Source organism: Podarcis bocagei (genome assembly GCF_964188305.1).
Source record: "Podarcis bocagei genome assembly, chromosome: 1".
NCBI classification, from domain to species: Eukaryota; Metazoa; Chordata; class Lepidosauria; order Squamata; family Lacertidae; genus Podarcis; species Podarcis bocagei.
Window position 1 is genome coordinate 15,676,237 of NC_138125.1, and position 14,574 is coordinate 15,690,810.

General features: G+C 43.8%; 1 protein-coding gene across 2 annotated transcripts in view; it reads right to left on the reverse strand.

The window, feature by feature from the left end:
* Positions 1–8,961: 8,961 nt before the first annotated feature.
* LBHD2 (LBH domain containing 2) overlaps positions 8,962–14,574 on the reverse strand; it is a 59,436-nt gene continuing 53,823 nt past the window's right edge. For both annotated transcript variants that reach the window (XM_081194891.1, XM_081194890.1), the window contains exon 4: positions 8,962–12,817. In XM_081194891.1, the coding sequence (XP_081051017.1) occupies positions 12,747–12,817 (71 nt within the window). In that variant the 3' untranslated portion in view covers positions 8,962–12,746. The remainder of the gene's footprint in view (positions 12,818–14,574) is intronic.

Sequence of the window (14,574 nt, forward strand, 5' to 3'; positions counted from 1 at the left end):
TAAAATTAATGTTAAATTGCTGTTTTAGGTGTTATTTTTAAAAGGCAGGAACGGATTAATCCGTTTTGCATTACTTTCCACGGGAAAGCGTGCCTTGGTTTTGGAACACTTTGGTTTTGGAATAGACTTCGGAACGGATTAAGTTTGAGAACCAAGGTACCACTGTACATTTTTAAAAAATCTTTTGTTCTATCGATTTCCTGTTCCATTTTCTGTGGGTTTTTTGTTTTGCTTTTAAAGTCTCATGCTGCACCCTATCTTTGCCCTTTTCTATTGTAACCATAATACAATGATATAAAATTATTTCTATTGAGGGATACAAAGAAATTATTATTATTATTATTATTATTATTATTATTAATTGTTGTTGTTATTATTATTAACATTCCTGTTTGTCGTTTTCTTAGGTTTGTAATTGCTCTCTCGCTATATGTTAACTGCACTGCGGTCTTCTTCATCCCTGAATCCCAGATGCAGCTTCGCAGTCCCCACCATGAGAGAAAGAGGTCAAAACGGCAATCGCTCTGTCACCAGCCTTCATTCTTTGCTCGCCGGCTAATGAGGCTCCTCTGAAACATTTATGACCGTCTTCACACAGCCGGCAAAGTTCAGCCAGAATAAAGCTGGCAAGGAAGATGCCAAAGGAAGCTCTGCGCTCTCCGAGTCCCTCAGTCTGTTGGTGGGTGTTAATGAAAGCAGCTGCGCCACGCTGGGCAAGGTGCCTTTGGTGAAGGAGTCATTGCTTAGGACTCTCTTTGTGAAATTTTAATAAGTTTATCGTGGGCTTCGGTTGTGCTCGAAAGCAGGAACTTTTCCAGCAGCGCAAGGTGCAGCCAAGGCTGCTGATGAGTCACGGCCGCCTCTCCATTTGTAAGCCTCACTGTGCCCAAAGTGGCTAATAAGTGGCTAACAGGAAATCACATGAACACTTTAAGAAGTATTAGAATCAAGTAGAAATAATATCTATAAAAGGGACCCCTGACCGACTCTGGGGTTGCGGCGCTCATCTCGCTTTACTGGCCGAGGGAGCCGGCGTACAGCTTCTGGGTCATGTGGCCAGAATGACTAAGCCGCTTCTGGCGAATCAGAGCAGCGCACGGAAACGCTGTTTACCTTCCCTCTGGAGTGGTACCTATTTATCTACTTGCACCTTGGCGTGCTTTTGAACTGCTAGGTTGGCAGGAGCAGGGACCGAGCAACGGGAGCTCACCCCGTTGCAGGGATTTGAATGGCTGACCTTCTGATTGGCAAGTCCTAGGCTCTGTGGTTTAACCAACAGCGCCACCCGCGTACCTTCTAATAATATCTATAAGTGAATAAAAAAGAAACCCAATCCATGCAACATCGCATAAAACAATATAAATAGGTTAACCCAGTGTTTCTAAAGTTTTTAATCACATTCAGAGCAAAAATTTGCTCGTGCCACACAGATTTTTCACTCCTCTTTTCTGATCTTTCATATTTGTCAAAGTTAAAAATCCCTGTTCCACATCTAACCATATTCAGAAAATAAAGAATGTTATTTTGATACTGTGCAGGGCTGGATTTAGGTCTGATGAGGCCCTAAGCTACTGAAGGTAATGGGGCCCTTTATATGTCCAGCTGTCCTTTGTCAACAACAAATTGTCGATGTTTTTTGTGTTGAATATATGCTATATGCTAATTTATGGACCTAGTAGGTATCTATATTTTTTTTTAATAAAATTTTTATTGCATTTTTTCCAGATAGAGATAAACAGTCAAGTATACAAAGAGACAAAAACATCAAGAAAAAAAAAAAGATGGATCATTTCAAGGCTTATTTCAGTCTTCTATCGGACTTCCCCACATCTCCCACACAGTGCATTCTTAACAATAAAATTATCAACAAATTATTACCTTGTTTCATATGTTTCTTTTGTACTTTCCAATCATTGCATTTTGAGTTTAAAATACTTATTATCCATTTACTTTGAAAGCAAATATAATATCATTTTAAACATTTAAACATTTAATCCTTTCATTGGAGCTAACCTTTCCAAATCCTGCGAATTTTTATAATTCATATAACTTATAAAACTTTTGCAAATAGTCCTTAAATTTTTTCCATTCCTCCTCGATATGGACCTAGTAGGTATCTAAAGCCATTTGCACATGAAGAATGTAGGCACCCTATATATAGAAATGAGCAAACCAGTGATATTTTAGGGAGCAGGCTAGCAGGCGGGGCCCATTACTTACATCATAGGAGCCTACACAACACAAAATACTGTTGCTTTATGTAGGTTTTGTTTGTTTTTTATCTTATATTTTGGAAATGTACATCCAGTTTTTTCCCCTTTAAATTTTTTTGGGGGGGCCCAAGAGAGTGGAGCCCTAAGCTATAGCTTGTTTAGCTTAAACGTAAATCTGGCACTGATACTGTGCTATACTATGTTATTCTGAAATGTTTAGATGTTTCTTTGATTGCCCTTGAATCTTCCTGCCACATTTGTCATTCTGTTTTGCTACACCAGTGGGGCTCACTGCAGCCTTTGAGAACTACTAAGTCAACTTGTTTCTAAGACTCAGAAACCAACTCCTGAGGGGTAGCTATGTTCGTAGATCATGAGACTCTTAATCTCAGGGTTCAAACCCTCTGTTGTGCGAAAGATTCCTGCACTGCAGAGGATTGGACTAGATGATCCTCAGGATCTTAGAATCATGGAGTTGGAAGAGACCACAAGGGCCATCGAGTCCAACCCCCTGCCAAGCAGGAAACACCATCAGAGCACAAATGACATATGGTTGTCAAGCCTCCGCTTAAAGACCTCCAAAGTAGGAGACTCCACCACACTCCTTGGCAGCAAATTCCACTGTCAAACAGCTCTTACTGTCAGGAAGTTCTTCCTAATGCTTAGGTGGAATCTTCTTTTTGTAGTTTGGATCCATTGCTCCGTGTCCGCTTCTCTGGAGCAACAGAAAACAACCTTTCTCCCTCCTCTATGTGACATCCTTTTATATATTTGAACATGGCTATCATATCACCCCTTAACCTCCTCTTCTCCAGGCTAAACATGCCCAGCTCCCTTAGCCGTTCCTCATAAGGCATCGTTTCCAGGCCTTTGACCATTTTGGTTGCCCTCCTCTGGACACGTTCCAGTTTGTCAGTGTCCTTCTTGAACTGTGGTGCCCAGAACTGGACACAGTACTCCAGGTGAGGTCTGACCAGAGCAGAATACAGTGGCACTATTACTTCCCTTGATCTAGATGCTATACTCCTATTGATGCAGCCCAGAATTGCATTGGCTTTTTTAGCTGCCGCGTCACACTGTTGGCTCATGTCATCTCTTTCAACTCCATGGTTCAAACAGACAGCTAAAGACAGAGCCTTTTCTGTGGTGGCTCTCCATTTGCGGAACGCCTTCTCCGGAGTCTCTCACCTGGTATCCATGCTGTGGCTTTTTGGTGCCAGATAGAGACCTTTTTTGTTTGTTTGTTTGTTTCCAGGCTTTTTAGAAAAAAAATTCATGCCCCTTAGATCTTTCACTCTGCTGGTGTCCTGTATTGGCAATCTTATTAAAAACACAGTTTTTAATTCTGTTTTAGATTTTAGCTATTGTTTATGGTTTTAACCTTTTTTTCTAAACTGCCCAGAGAAGTTGGGTTCTTGGGCCTGTTGGGAAAGACAAGTATTGACAAATATAAAAGTGCTGTGTGAGTGAAATATCTAAACACCCTGATGGATAGAAAATGCAAAAACTGCCACGGCAAAAAGCTGGGCAACTGTTTTGTGGCAGCATCAAAGAGCTCTTCGTCCTTTAAATCCAGGTTCACCAAGCTGGGTCCCTGCAGATGTTTCGGAATACAGTTTGAGCTTGTCCCCAGTCGTTCCATCAGCCTTTCAACAACCTGTGGCCATCTGGATTTTTTTGACCAGCTCCCAATGACTATGCTGGCTGGGAGGCAGGGCGATGATGGGAGATGCAGGTGAAAACATCTAGAGGGCACCATATTGGCAAAGCCTGATTTGTATCGTCTCCCATCAGCACTCCCATGACAAAGTCAGTCAGTAAAGCAGGGAAAATGTGTCAGGAACCAGCAGATCTAAGGAACTTGTACCTATTTTTAGTCAGACTCCAAGTTAAATAAAGTGGCTTATTCATCGGTGAGATCCTAGATGAATTCCAAAGAGGACAAAGAGGCGTGTGTCTCAGCCCTTCCTCCCTCTCCGGCGCTGAACACACACACAGAGCTAATGTCTCCCTGCCTTGTTCCCAAAGTGATTCGGAAAGAAATCTAAAAAAGTGATTTGCTACATCAGCACAAGGAGCTGTTTGGCTGGTTTTCTGATTACTGCATTTTTCCTCATGAAAAGGACAGGAAATGATCAAAATAGCCTTGCCTGCAAGCCAAATGACTTCACTATATGCTTCCACATAGAAGAGTCAAAGTCGTGATCAGTTCCAGAGGATGAGAAAAAAAAATGTTGGTTGTGTGTTTAGGCAGAAATGCTCCCACTTACCTGAGAGAGTCAGAGAACTGTCGTGTCCATGGGCTGTTTCTGTTCCCCTGCAGTGAAAGGATCATTAGCATTGATGGGAATCTTGTGGGTTGGCTTGATGGGGCAAGAAAAAACACAAGAGAAAAAGCAAATTCACTCACTCTTTCTGACCCTGATATCTAATAGGTCCAGTAACGCTACTTTAAGGAGAGCAGGGAAGTAATATTTGGACTTTGTATTAGCTGAGCGCAAGTCAGTCCCCTGTCCCCTAGCAATATCTGCAGTTTATTTTAAGTTACAGATAGGTAGCCGTGTTGGTCTGGGTGTATCTGAAGAAGTGTGCATGCACACGAAAGCTCATACCAAGAACTAACTTAGTTGGTCTTTAAGGTGCTACTGGAAAGAAAAAAAAAGTTTATTTTAAGTTTAAGCATAAAAGGTAAAGGGACCCCTGACCATTAGGTCCAGTCGCGGACGACTCTGGGGTTGCGGCGCTCATCTCGCTTTATTGGCCGAGGGAGCCGGCGTACAGCTTCCGGGTCATGTGGCCAGCATGACTAAGCCACTTCTGGCGAACCAGAGCAGCGCACGGAAACGCCGTTTACCTTCCCGCCAAAGTGGTACCTATTTATCTACTTGCACTTTGACGTGCTAGGTGGGCAGGAGCTGGGACCGAGCAACAGGAGCTCACCCCGTCGCGGGGATTTGAACCACTGACCTTCTGATCAGCAAGTCCTAGGCTCTGTGGTTTAACCCACAGCGCCACCCGCGTCCCATAAGTTTAAGTATATTAGCACCCAAAAGTACTGCATATGTCTAATAATATGGAAGAAGCTGGTTGGTATTCTGTATGATTCATAAATTTAATTACCAGTTCATTCATTAAGGGGGGGGGGAGTCTAAACTGTTGTAATCCTTTTTTCCCCTCTTTTTTTTAAAGAGAAGGTTAAGATTTGCTCCTTTCATAGGCTGTCAGAATTAATAGACTTCCTAATATGCCGGCACAATCTCATGTAGTGTGCTGATTTTGAAAAGTTTAAAAATAGGCACATGTCCCTTATAATGGAAAGGACAAGCACTTTCTCAATGTGTCTGAAACACTGAGACAGATTAAGAATTTGCCTTGGCTTTTTTTTTTTTTTTTTAAAGAAGCACTGTGGGTTTCAGTCCCCAAATGTAGTTACCAGTGGCAGCACTAGGGAAAAATAATAATAAACTGGGGCGGCAGCAAAGAAGGGGTAAGGCAATTTCTAGGTGGGAGAGCTGTGCCCCACATGTTAAGATCTTTGAAAGAAAAATAACACTGTATGTCCAGGAGTCCAGCAATGCCAGTTTAGCATGTCCAGCATAGTGGGGGGGGGGCATGGAACAGTTGTCCCAGGTGCAAAATTGTTAGGGGGTACAAAATTTCAACATCCAGTGCTGCACACTTTCTGTCAGGAGTCCAGTCCCCGGCTTGATCACACAGTAAGCATAAAAGGATGATTTATTGTCAAAACAACAGACAGCTCCGTAAGGCTCTAACGCATCTCCCAGATCACGATGACCCTTCTGAAGATTCCTTCCAGTTACAGAAGATATTGAACTTTCTCACTTTGCGCCTCCTGCTTTGTTTCCAGTCTAACAGTCCTCCCCCTAGCCTACTCTTAGGAGGGATTGGTTCAGCTCCAATGTCTTCCCGTTCTGACAAACTGCTTCCTTCTCTGTTTGTGCCAGTTTGCACTTCTTGAGAGCATTGGCTGGGTTCTGCCTGCTTTCAGCCATTCCCTTGTCAACTGGCATTCCAAGGGGCGGGGGAATTGGCACTAGCCGATGCTCAGCCTGCCTAGCAGTTAACCCTCTCTGTTCCTGGCTGCTTTTTCCAGCTGGCTGCAAACCTTTCCTGGGAGCTGGCTCATTCATGACACTTCTGTTGCTGGGTTCTGTTGAAAACGGCTTCTCCATGGGAACCAGGAAGTGACCACTCCAGACAATGGAACAACTCTTCTTTTCTTATCTCTGCGGCTGTGATCTCCTGGGTGATGTGGATGCTGTTAGGCAGTTGAATGAGCATGCGTACTCTGTCTGTTTCTCTCCCTCCCACCCCACCTCTGTGTAGCCCTGTGTGCTGGCAACCCACGCTACACCACTGCAGCAATGTGGGGAGTGAGCTCCTTGTTTTGGGGTGTGTGTGCTCTGAGGAGAGGTTGGGAGGACTCCCAGAACAGCTTGTGGGGTGAGGAGAGTGGAAATAAATCTTTTTTAAAAAAAGAACAGTTTTTTTTTAAAAGAAATGTTTATTATACCAGCTCATCAAATCAGCTCCATTGTAGGCTTTTTAATTGACCAAATACGTCTACAGGCCACGCAATTGTTGAAGGTTATATACAGATGGCAAATTACAAAAAAATGAAAGAACTACAAAGGAGCAGGTTTCAACAATATATTATTCCATAAAATCTCCCCCCCCCCACCCTTCAAAAAAAACGCACTGCATGTAATATACTACAAAAATATGATCAAACATCTCAAGGGGGATTTTCTTCTCATTTTTAAGTTTCTACAAAGCATTTTTATCTAGAAGCAAAAATAATAATACAGGAACTACTATTAGGTTTATCAGACAAGACAACACCACTGATAAAACAATGTGATATATGCGATTTCAATAAAAGATTTGTTTTCCTAAACAGTTCCCCCTCTTTCTCTTCTCAATTCCTTGCACAGGATCTTGCACTGCTTCTCACTGAGAGGGAGGTAAAAAAAAAAAGTACTCAAGTGATAAAACATTTAAGTCCAGGATCAGTACATTAACTGTGTCCCCAGAGGGGTAAAATATGAGAAGGGTATTCTGTGCCACCCTGAACGCAGAAAACTGCAAAAAAAAAAAAAAAGATCCTATACTCATGCATTTTCTTCAAGAGAAGGGGGAAAATACATTAAGGTAAACCCATTCGAACTGAGCAGTGACTCAGGCCAATTCTGGCAAACTGGCCAAGCAATCTGAGCCTATGCATGTATGGATTGCAGGATGTGATTCCCCATTAAAAAGTCATACCCTGCCATCGACAACCAGGGTATGGTGGCTGGAGTTGGAGCAGGTGTGCTGGTGGGCGGGCAGGTAAGGTGTGCTCCACCTACCCACTCTAAGTCAGGGAGAAGAAGTGACAGTTCTGATGCAGTTCTACATCATTACCTACTGGTTTTAATGGGGATTAATCTATAAACCTATGTACACTTACTTGGGAGAAAGCCCTACTGAACACAGTTGGACGTCTCTCTGGGTAAATGTGTAGGTTTGCACTCTGAGTCACACCACTGGATGAGGGTCAGAAGCTATTAATTTGCTAAATGCATATAGCAGGGTTTTCTTTTAAGCGTTAGAGAGGAAATGAAGGCTATTTGGATTCACAAGCACTGGACTGTCCTCCTATAAAAAGGCAAAGGTAAAGGACCCCTGGAGGGTTAAGTCCAGTCAAAGGCATCTATGAGGTTGTGACACTCATCTCGCTTTCAGGCCGAGGGAGCCAGTGTTTGTCCACAGACAGCATTCCGGGTCATGTGGCCAGCATGACTAATAAACCGCTTCTGGTGCAACGAGACGTTAACGGAAACCAGAGTGCACAGAAATGCCGTTTACCTTCCCGCTGCAGCGTTACCTATTTATCTACTTGTACTGGTGTGCTTTTGAAACTGCTAGGTTGGCAGGAGCTGGGACAGAGCAACGGGAGCTCCGTTGCGGGGGTTTGAACTGCTGACCTTCCGATCGGCAAGCCCAAGAGGCTCAGTGGTTTAGACCACGGCACCACCCGCGTCCCTCTTACTCTGCTCATGTTGCTGATGGTAAGCTCTTAACTTACTCTGGAAGTGAACCTCACCTAAGAAACAGCTGAGTCCAGTGTCCCTCTCTTCTGAATCATGTCTCATTTGCTAAAGTGATGCCTCCTTGAACAAGCCAAGTATCGAAAGGGAAATGGGAATGGAGTACTGTGGAGCTTTGGAGACCCTGCTCTCAAGATTGCTAAGCAGCTCCAAGCCTCAATGCTTAAACACATCCATGGCTCCCAAGGCTGCGCTGAGATGCGTTCTTGTTGACAAGCACGGCTATATTCACTTCTTTAAGAACAACAACAGTGTAGCACGCAAATCCAGGAAAAGACCCATGCTTTGCAACTTCGCATGCCTGCAGGCGCTTCCCCACAAAGTCACGCAACCCCTTGAAATAATGGGGAGAAGACTTAGAGAAACTTAGAGGGAGCAAGATGCCTGAAGAAGCTATTGAAATGAATGCTTCCTATGGTGGTCGCACAAGGATGCTGGTCTTTCAAACCCCTGTACCTCCTTAAGCACAGGAAGATTGCAAATAACTTAGAGTAGGGATGGAGAACCTGTGGCCTGCCTGGCATTACTGAACTACAACTCCCACTGTGCCTAACTAATGGCCATGCTATGTTTTGGGCGGATGGGAGTTGGAGTCTGGGGGGCCATGGGCTTAGATCATTCTTGTTTCAAGCCACATGCAAGATTGCAGAGGTTGTGCACAGCTGCAGGCAGGTGGAAGGATGTCTTCCACGGGTCAATACTTTGGCCCCCCTGGGAATAATGTACAATGCTTTTCCCACAGGGCATACATGGACTACATTGGTAATTGGAGGGATATTCTGATATGTTGTATTTCCCCATTTATTTTTGGTCAGTGCAAAGTTATTCAGAGCAACTGGTGAAAGAAAGACAGGAGAGAACTGTCAGGTACCAAGGAGGCATCTGAGACACTCCTGAACGATTACACTATAAACTGGGGGTTCCAGATATTCTTTGGCAAAACACATTCAGCCCACAAGGTCATTTGGTGACAATAAAAATGCAAAATTCAACTGAATTTAACATAATGTTTTCCAGGACAACTACTTTATTTTTTAAAGGGGGGGCACACCAACCTTCAGTGCCCCCCAAAATAAACCACACCTTTACACACTAAGGTTGCTTTAATGGAGAAAATGTTTCTTTCCCCTCTATTACTAAAACGTCTACTGCACAGAAGTCTTTAAGTATATTAAAATCCAGCTACTAAGAATGTATAAAAAACTGTCTTATTAAAGCATTTGTTGGTCAAATATCTCAATTGGTTCCCCATACGCTGGGGAGAAAATGTCAAGTCCGTAAGACATCTTGGAAAGGAGCCAGGAGCAATATTAGTCTGTATCACTTACCAGTAGAAAAAATCTAGAATTTGGTAACTCCAAAGTTCGGAGACTAGAAAACCCTGGTTCTGTGAGTTTGTTCAACTGGCCTGCTTTATTCTGTTGCACAATATATAACAGAGTTTGAGCACTGTATATTCATTATAGGATGAACAGAGAAGGAGCAGCATTTTAAGAGCAGTCACACCAGGGTGAAGCCTAACTCTGTAAACGGAGTTATCCCTTAAAAAATGAAAAAGCAGCAGATGCACATTTGTGCACATGTCTATGGACATATGTGTTAATTCTTCATCTTACTTTAAAAAAACCACAACCCCACTTAAAAGCCACTATTGGGAGAGTTGGTGATGTTACAGGAACTAGCCAATAGGTACCCTTCCATGCTAGCCTTCATCAATTCCAGCTAAAGCACTCTAAAAAAACCCTTCATATGTGGGTTTTCAAGAGAGGTGGGAGAAAAAAAACTTCATACAGAGGATTGTTATTAAACCGCCTCTGGTGGGAGGAAATAGCTGTTTACACAGAGGGTTGGAGATGTTATTAAATCGCCTGCTACACTTACAATGTCAGATATTTCTTCAGCCTTATTTTTCAGGGCCTGTCATTGAAAGGGGGGAGGCAGGGAAGCAAGTGATGCAGAAATGGGGGGAAGCATGAAAGGTTGACTGAGGAAAAGACTTTGGGTTGTGTGCAATGTTAGTCATACATAGATCTATTGAAAGGAATAGACATGACTTACTTAGGCCCATCATTTGCGGAAGATTACATTTTCTTTAGAGTTTGATTCTCCTGTACCCAAGCACATAAAGAGTGAACTTTGGTTTCCACCATGTCCTGGAGAACTTTGGTCATCAAAGGTTTTCAAAATATTAGATCAACAGTACATTGAGAATGAAAGGTCCTTCACGCTGAAAGAGATTGTGGGGAGGGTCATCGCCTTGCGACATCAAAATGAGGGCAAGAATGAGGTGCAACCAGGCTCCTCTGTCAAAGCACACACCATACAAACCTCTATTAGCTTCACCCCAGTCAAACTGTCATGGCTTCCCTCCCAAAGAATCCTGGGAACTGTGGCTTGATGAGAGGGCTGACAATTAGGAGATTACTAGGCGTCACTCATGAAACTACACAGAACTCTTGTGCCACCTTAAGCTTACAGTGCAGATAAGGCTGCTTGTATCAGTGGCTCTGTTCACGGCACCTGCCAATTTAGGGAACCTTTTTCAACCCAATGGCTGCATATCCTCACAGGGAACATTCAAATGGCAGTGATGGATGGTACCAGAGACAAAAATCCAGTGGATATGTGACTCTTACTTTCAAACAGCAGGCAACATGAGAACGGGCCTTTTCTGTGGTGGCTCCGATTGTGGAATGCTCTCCCCAGAGAGGCCTGGCTGGCACCATCATCACATGTCTTTAGGCGCTAGGAAGAACATTCCTTTTTACCCACTGAATCTATGGGCTGTTAAAGCTGTGGGGTAGGGGGGCTGTTATTATGACTGTTTTAGTATTATTTTGTCCGTTGTTATGCTTTTTATTATGTTTTCGTTATTGTGCTCTGTAAAATGTCTTCTTAAGGTTGTACACCGCCCTGGGATCTTTGGCAGTGTAAAAATTGAATAAATAATGATAATAATAATACATTCCAGCCACACGAAAAAGCCAGAGGTTCCTGCAGCCACAGCTCTCTGTCTTCCATGCAGGCAAGCAAGAGGCATTGTCACAGTTCGAGCCAGGCAAAAGCACTTGAGGAGGCCACGGATCAAGGCCTGTGAGGGGTGTGGCCTGTGAGTTAGGGGCGTGGCCTATTGACAGTCCCGAGGGCAGCAGGGACAGGGAGTCCTGAAGAGACACATTCAACCCCCGGGGCCTGAGGTTTTCCGCCCCCTGTACTCAAGCCTCAGACCTGGCCGCACACACGCACAAAACCCTCAGCAGACTAAATAGTCAAAATAAGACATTATGGTGTGAGGGACAGTACTAATTAGGCAAAAGATGCACCCCTTACCTGTTCCAGCCAGTCTTGAGACCCCAAAAATGTATGTAAAAAAGTCAGCAGGGTGTATATATCTATAACTATATATATGTGTGTGTGTGTAGATATATATATTTGTATATTTAGAATGTCATAAAAATAGCAACAATATTTCCTATCAACATCCTGGAGTAAATTCGACCTTGATGTAAATAGCAGCAATTGTTCCCCTGGTTTGGCAGGGGGCGCTCGGTTACACCACGGCAGAATTTGGACCACGAGAGCATCGTTTGCACAAGTTGTAAGCAAAGCCCAGCCAACCAAACTAACACAGAACTGATTCGATTCACAAGCACTGGTGAACACCTAGTAAATGCACACTGATAAAGAACTCCTTAAACTTTTGTTTCGTTGTCTTTAAAATACACTTCGTCAGTAAAAGGCTGGTTCATTTTGATTTGCACACAAAAAGAGAGTTTGGGCAATGGGATTAGGTATATTTCCCTTGTTCTGCGCCACTTAAAAGGCAGTCCTAAATATTCTATATAGCCCAGATTCAAAAGTTAAGCTCGTGTCTCTATACAAAAAAAAAAAAAAAAAAAAGGTACAAAGTCAAATGGTGCCATTATATTACATCAATTATCCATAATATCACAGTGCTAGTTTTTAAATGGCTAAGAGAAGAGAGGCTTAATAGATTTAAAGAGTTCTGTAGCCATGCAAACCCTTTTCGCATTGCCACGGATTGCTGATCGTAGCCTTACTCGAACAAGGCAATTTCATTTAAAAGTGCTAACTGCAACAAATTCAGCTTGCTCATGTTTAGTTTACATGTTTCGTGTTTACTTTAATAATCACTGGAATGTATTTCCGCAATGCGATCTGCTTCCTCCCAAAGGAGATTTAAATGATATGAACGCCAGCCTGAAAAGGTAAACTTTTTGAAAGGAACAGTTCTAAAGCCTACAAATTCCTGGTCACATACTAACTTAATTTTTTTTTTTTTAGGAAAAAAAACCCTTTTGCAATTTTTAAATAGATCACTCTGACACGTCTTCAGAATATGCTAGCTTTCTGATTAAGTTCACACCAAATCTCCGACTTCTGGCCCACTGAATGAAGTTCCTCAGTCATCGCCCTCAGTTCTGGTTTCACCGGATTCTGTACTGTCTCCCATGTCCTGATGTGGCGAAGCACCTGGAGGAGAAAACATTTACTGGCTGTTTAGTTTCAGATGAACGTTCACTCGTCTGCAACATTCAGCCGCCTGAAGCAGTCCCCATTTCATGCTAAGATCAACACTCTTGCAGCACTGTCAAGATACCAGTCCTTGACTTTATCTACCCCTTTCTCTTTTTTAAATGAATCAATTTGTTTTTTAAAAGTGCCAATAGAACAAAAGGGAGGGGGTATCAAAAATATAAAGTGTCACCCCCGGGAAGGACAAAAATACGAAGATACGGCTCCAAAGGGATAATAATACTCATGTCATCTACCCCTTTTTCAGCCTCTTCATAGGAACACAGAAAGCTGTCTTATATGGAGACCTCATCTGCACACTTAAATCAACATCATAATACAGTCATACCTCAGGTTATAGACGCTTTAGGTTGCATTTTTTGGGGTTACGGGTGCGCTAAAACCCGGAAGTACCGGAACGGGTTACTTCCGGGTTTCGGCGGTTGTGCATGTGCAGAAGTGCTAAATCACGCTTTGCACATGTGCAGAAGCACCAAATCACAACCCACACATGTGCAGACGCACCGCTGCGGGTTGCAAACGCTGTGGGTTGCGAACGTGCATCCCGTATGGATCACGTTCACAACCCGAGCGTCCACTGTACATTGGTACCTCTGGTTGCAAACGGGATCCATTCCGGACGTCCAGTGGGATCCCGAGGTTTCTGCAACCTGAGGATCACTGTTCTGCGCATGTGCGCAGCGGCAGACCGCTTCTGCACATGCGCATGCTGTGAAACCCAGTCCAATACTTCCGGGTTTGACGCTTTTGTAACATGAAGTTTACGTAACCAGAGGGTTACGTAAGCTGAGGTGCTGCTGTACCCTAAAACAGTCATGGCTTCCCCTAAGGAATCCTGGGAAGTGTCGTTTGTCAGCAGCACTGAGCGTTGTTAGGAGACTGCCCTAATCCCCTTGCAGAATTGCAGTTCCCAAAGTGGTTCAATGTGTCAGAGGGGTGCATAAGCGCATCCTTGCAGAGAGAAAAGTCAAGAAATGGTTAAATGAGCATTCTTGTCTTCCACCTGCAGCTCAAGGTCACGAGCTCAATGAACTTGTGAGGTGTGTCAGAGGCAAATAACTGCTCTAAGGAGAGTATAAGTGGTCTTGTGTTATCAACAATCTGTGGGATGGAACCTAACCTTCCTGTGTTGGGTCGCTGCTGTGAGGGTGCTTTGCTGGAAACACTTCATTGCTCTATTCTGCAAGCTGCCAGTCTGTAATGAGAGGTAGACCGAGGTATGACCCCTTTCTACTACAGTCCTGAATGCGTTTAACTACACAAGCGATTGAAACCTCTGAGGACCCTAGGAATGCTAGAGAACTGTTCTTCTGCTAAAGGTAAAGGGACCCCTGAACATTAGGTCCAGTCGTGACTGACTCTGGGGTTGCAGCACTCATCTCGCTTTACTGGCCGAGGGAGCCGGCGTACAGCTTCCAGGTCATGTGGCCAGCATGACTAAGCCGCTTCTGGCGAACCAGAGCAGCGCACGGAAACGCCGTTTACCTTCCCACCGGAGTGGTACCTATTTATCTACTTGCACTTTGACATGCTTTCAAACTGCTAGGTTGGCAGGAGCAGGGACCGAGCAACGGGAGCTCACCCCATCTCGGGGATTTGAACCGCTGACCTTCTGATCGGCAAGTCCTAGGCTCTGTGGTTTAACCCACAGCACCACCTGCGTCCCTTGAGTTCTTCTACTACCTGTCAGTAAA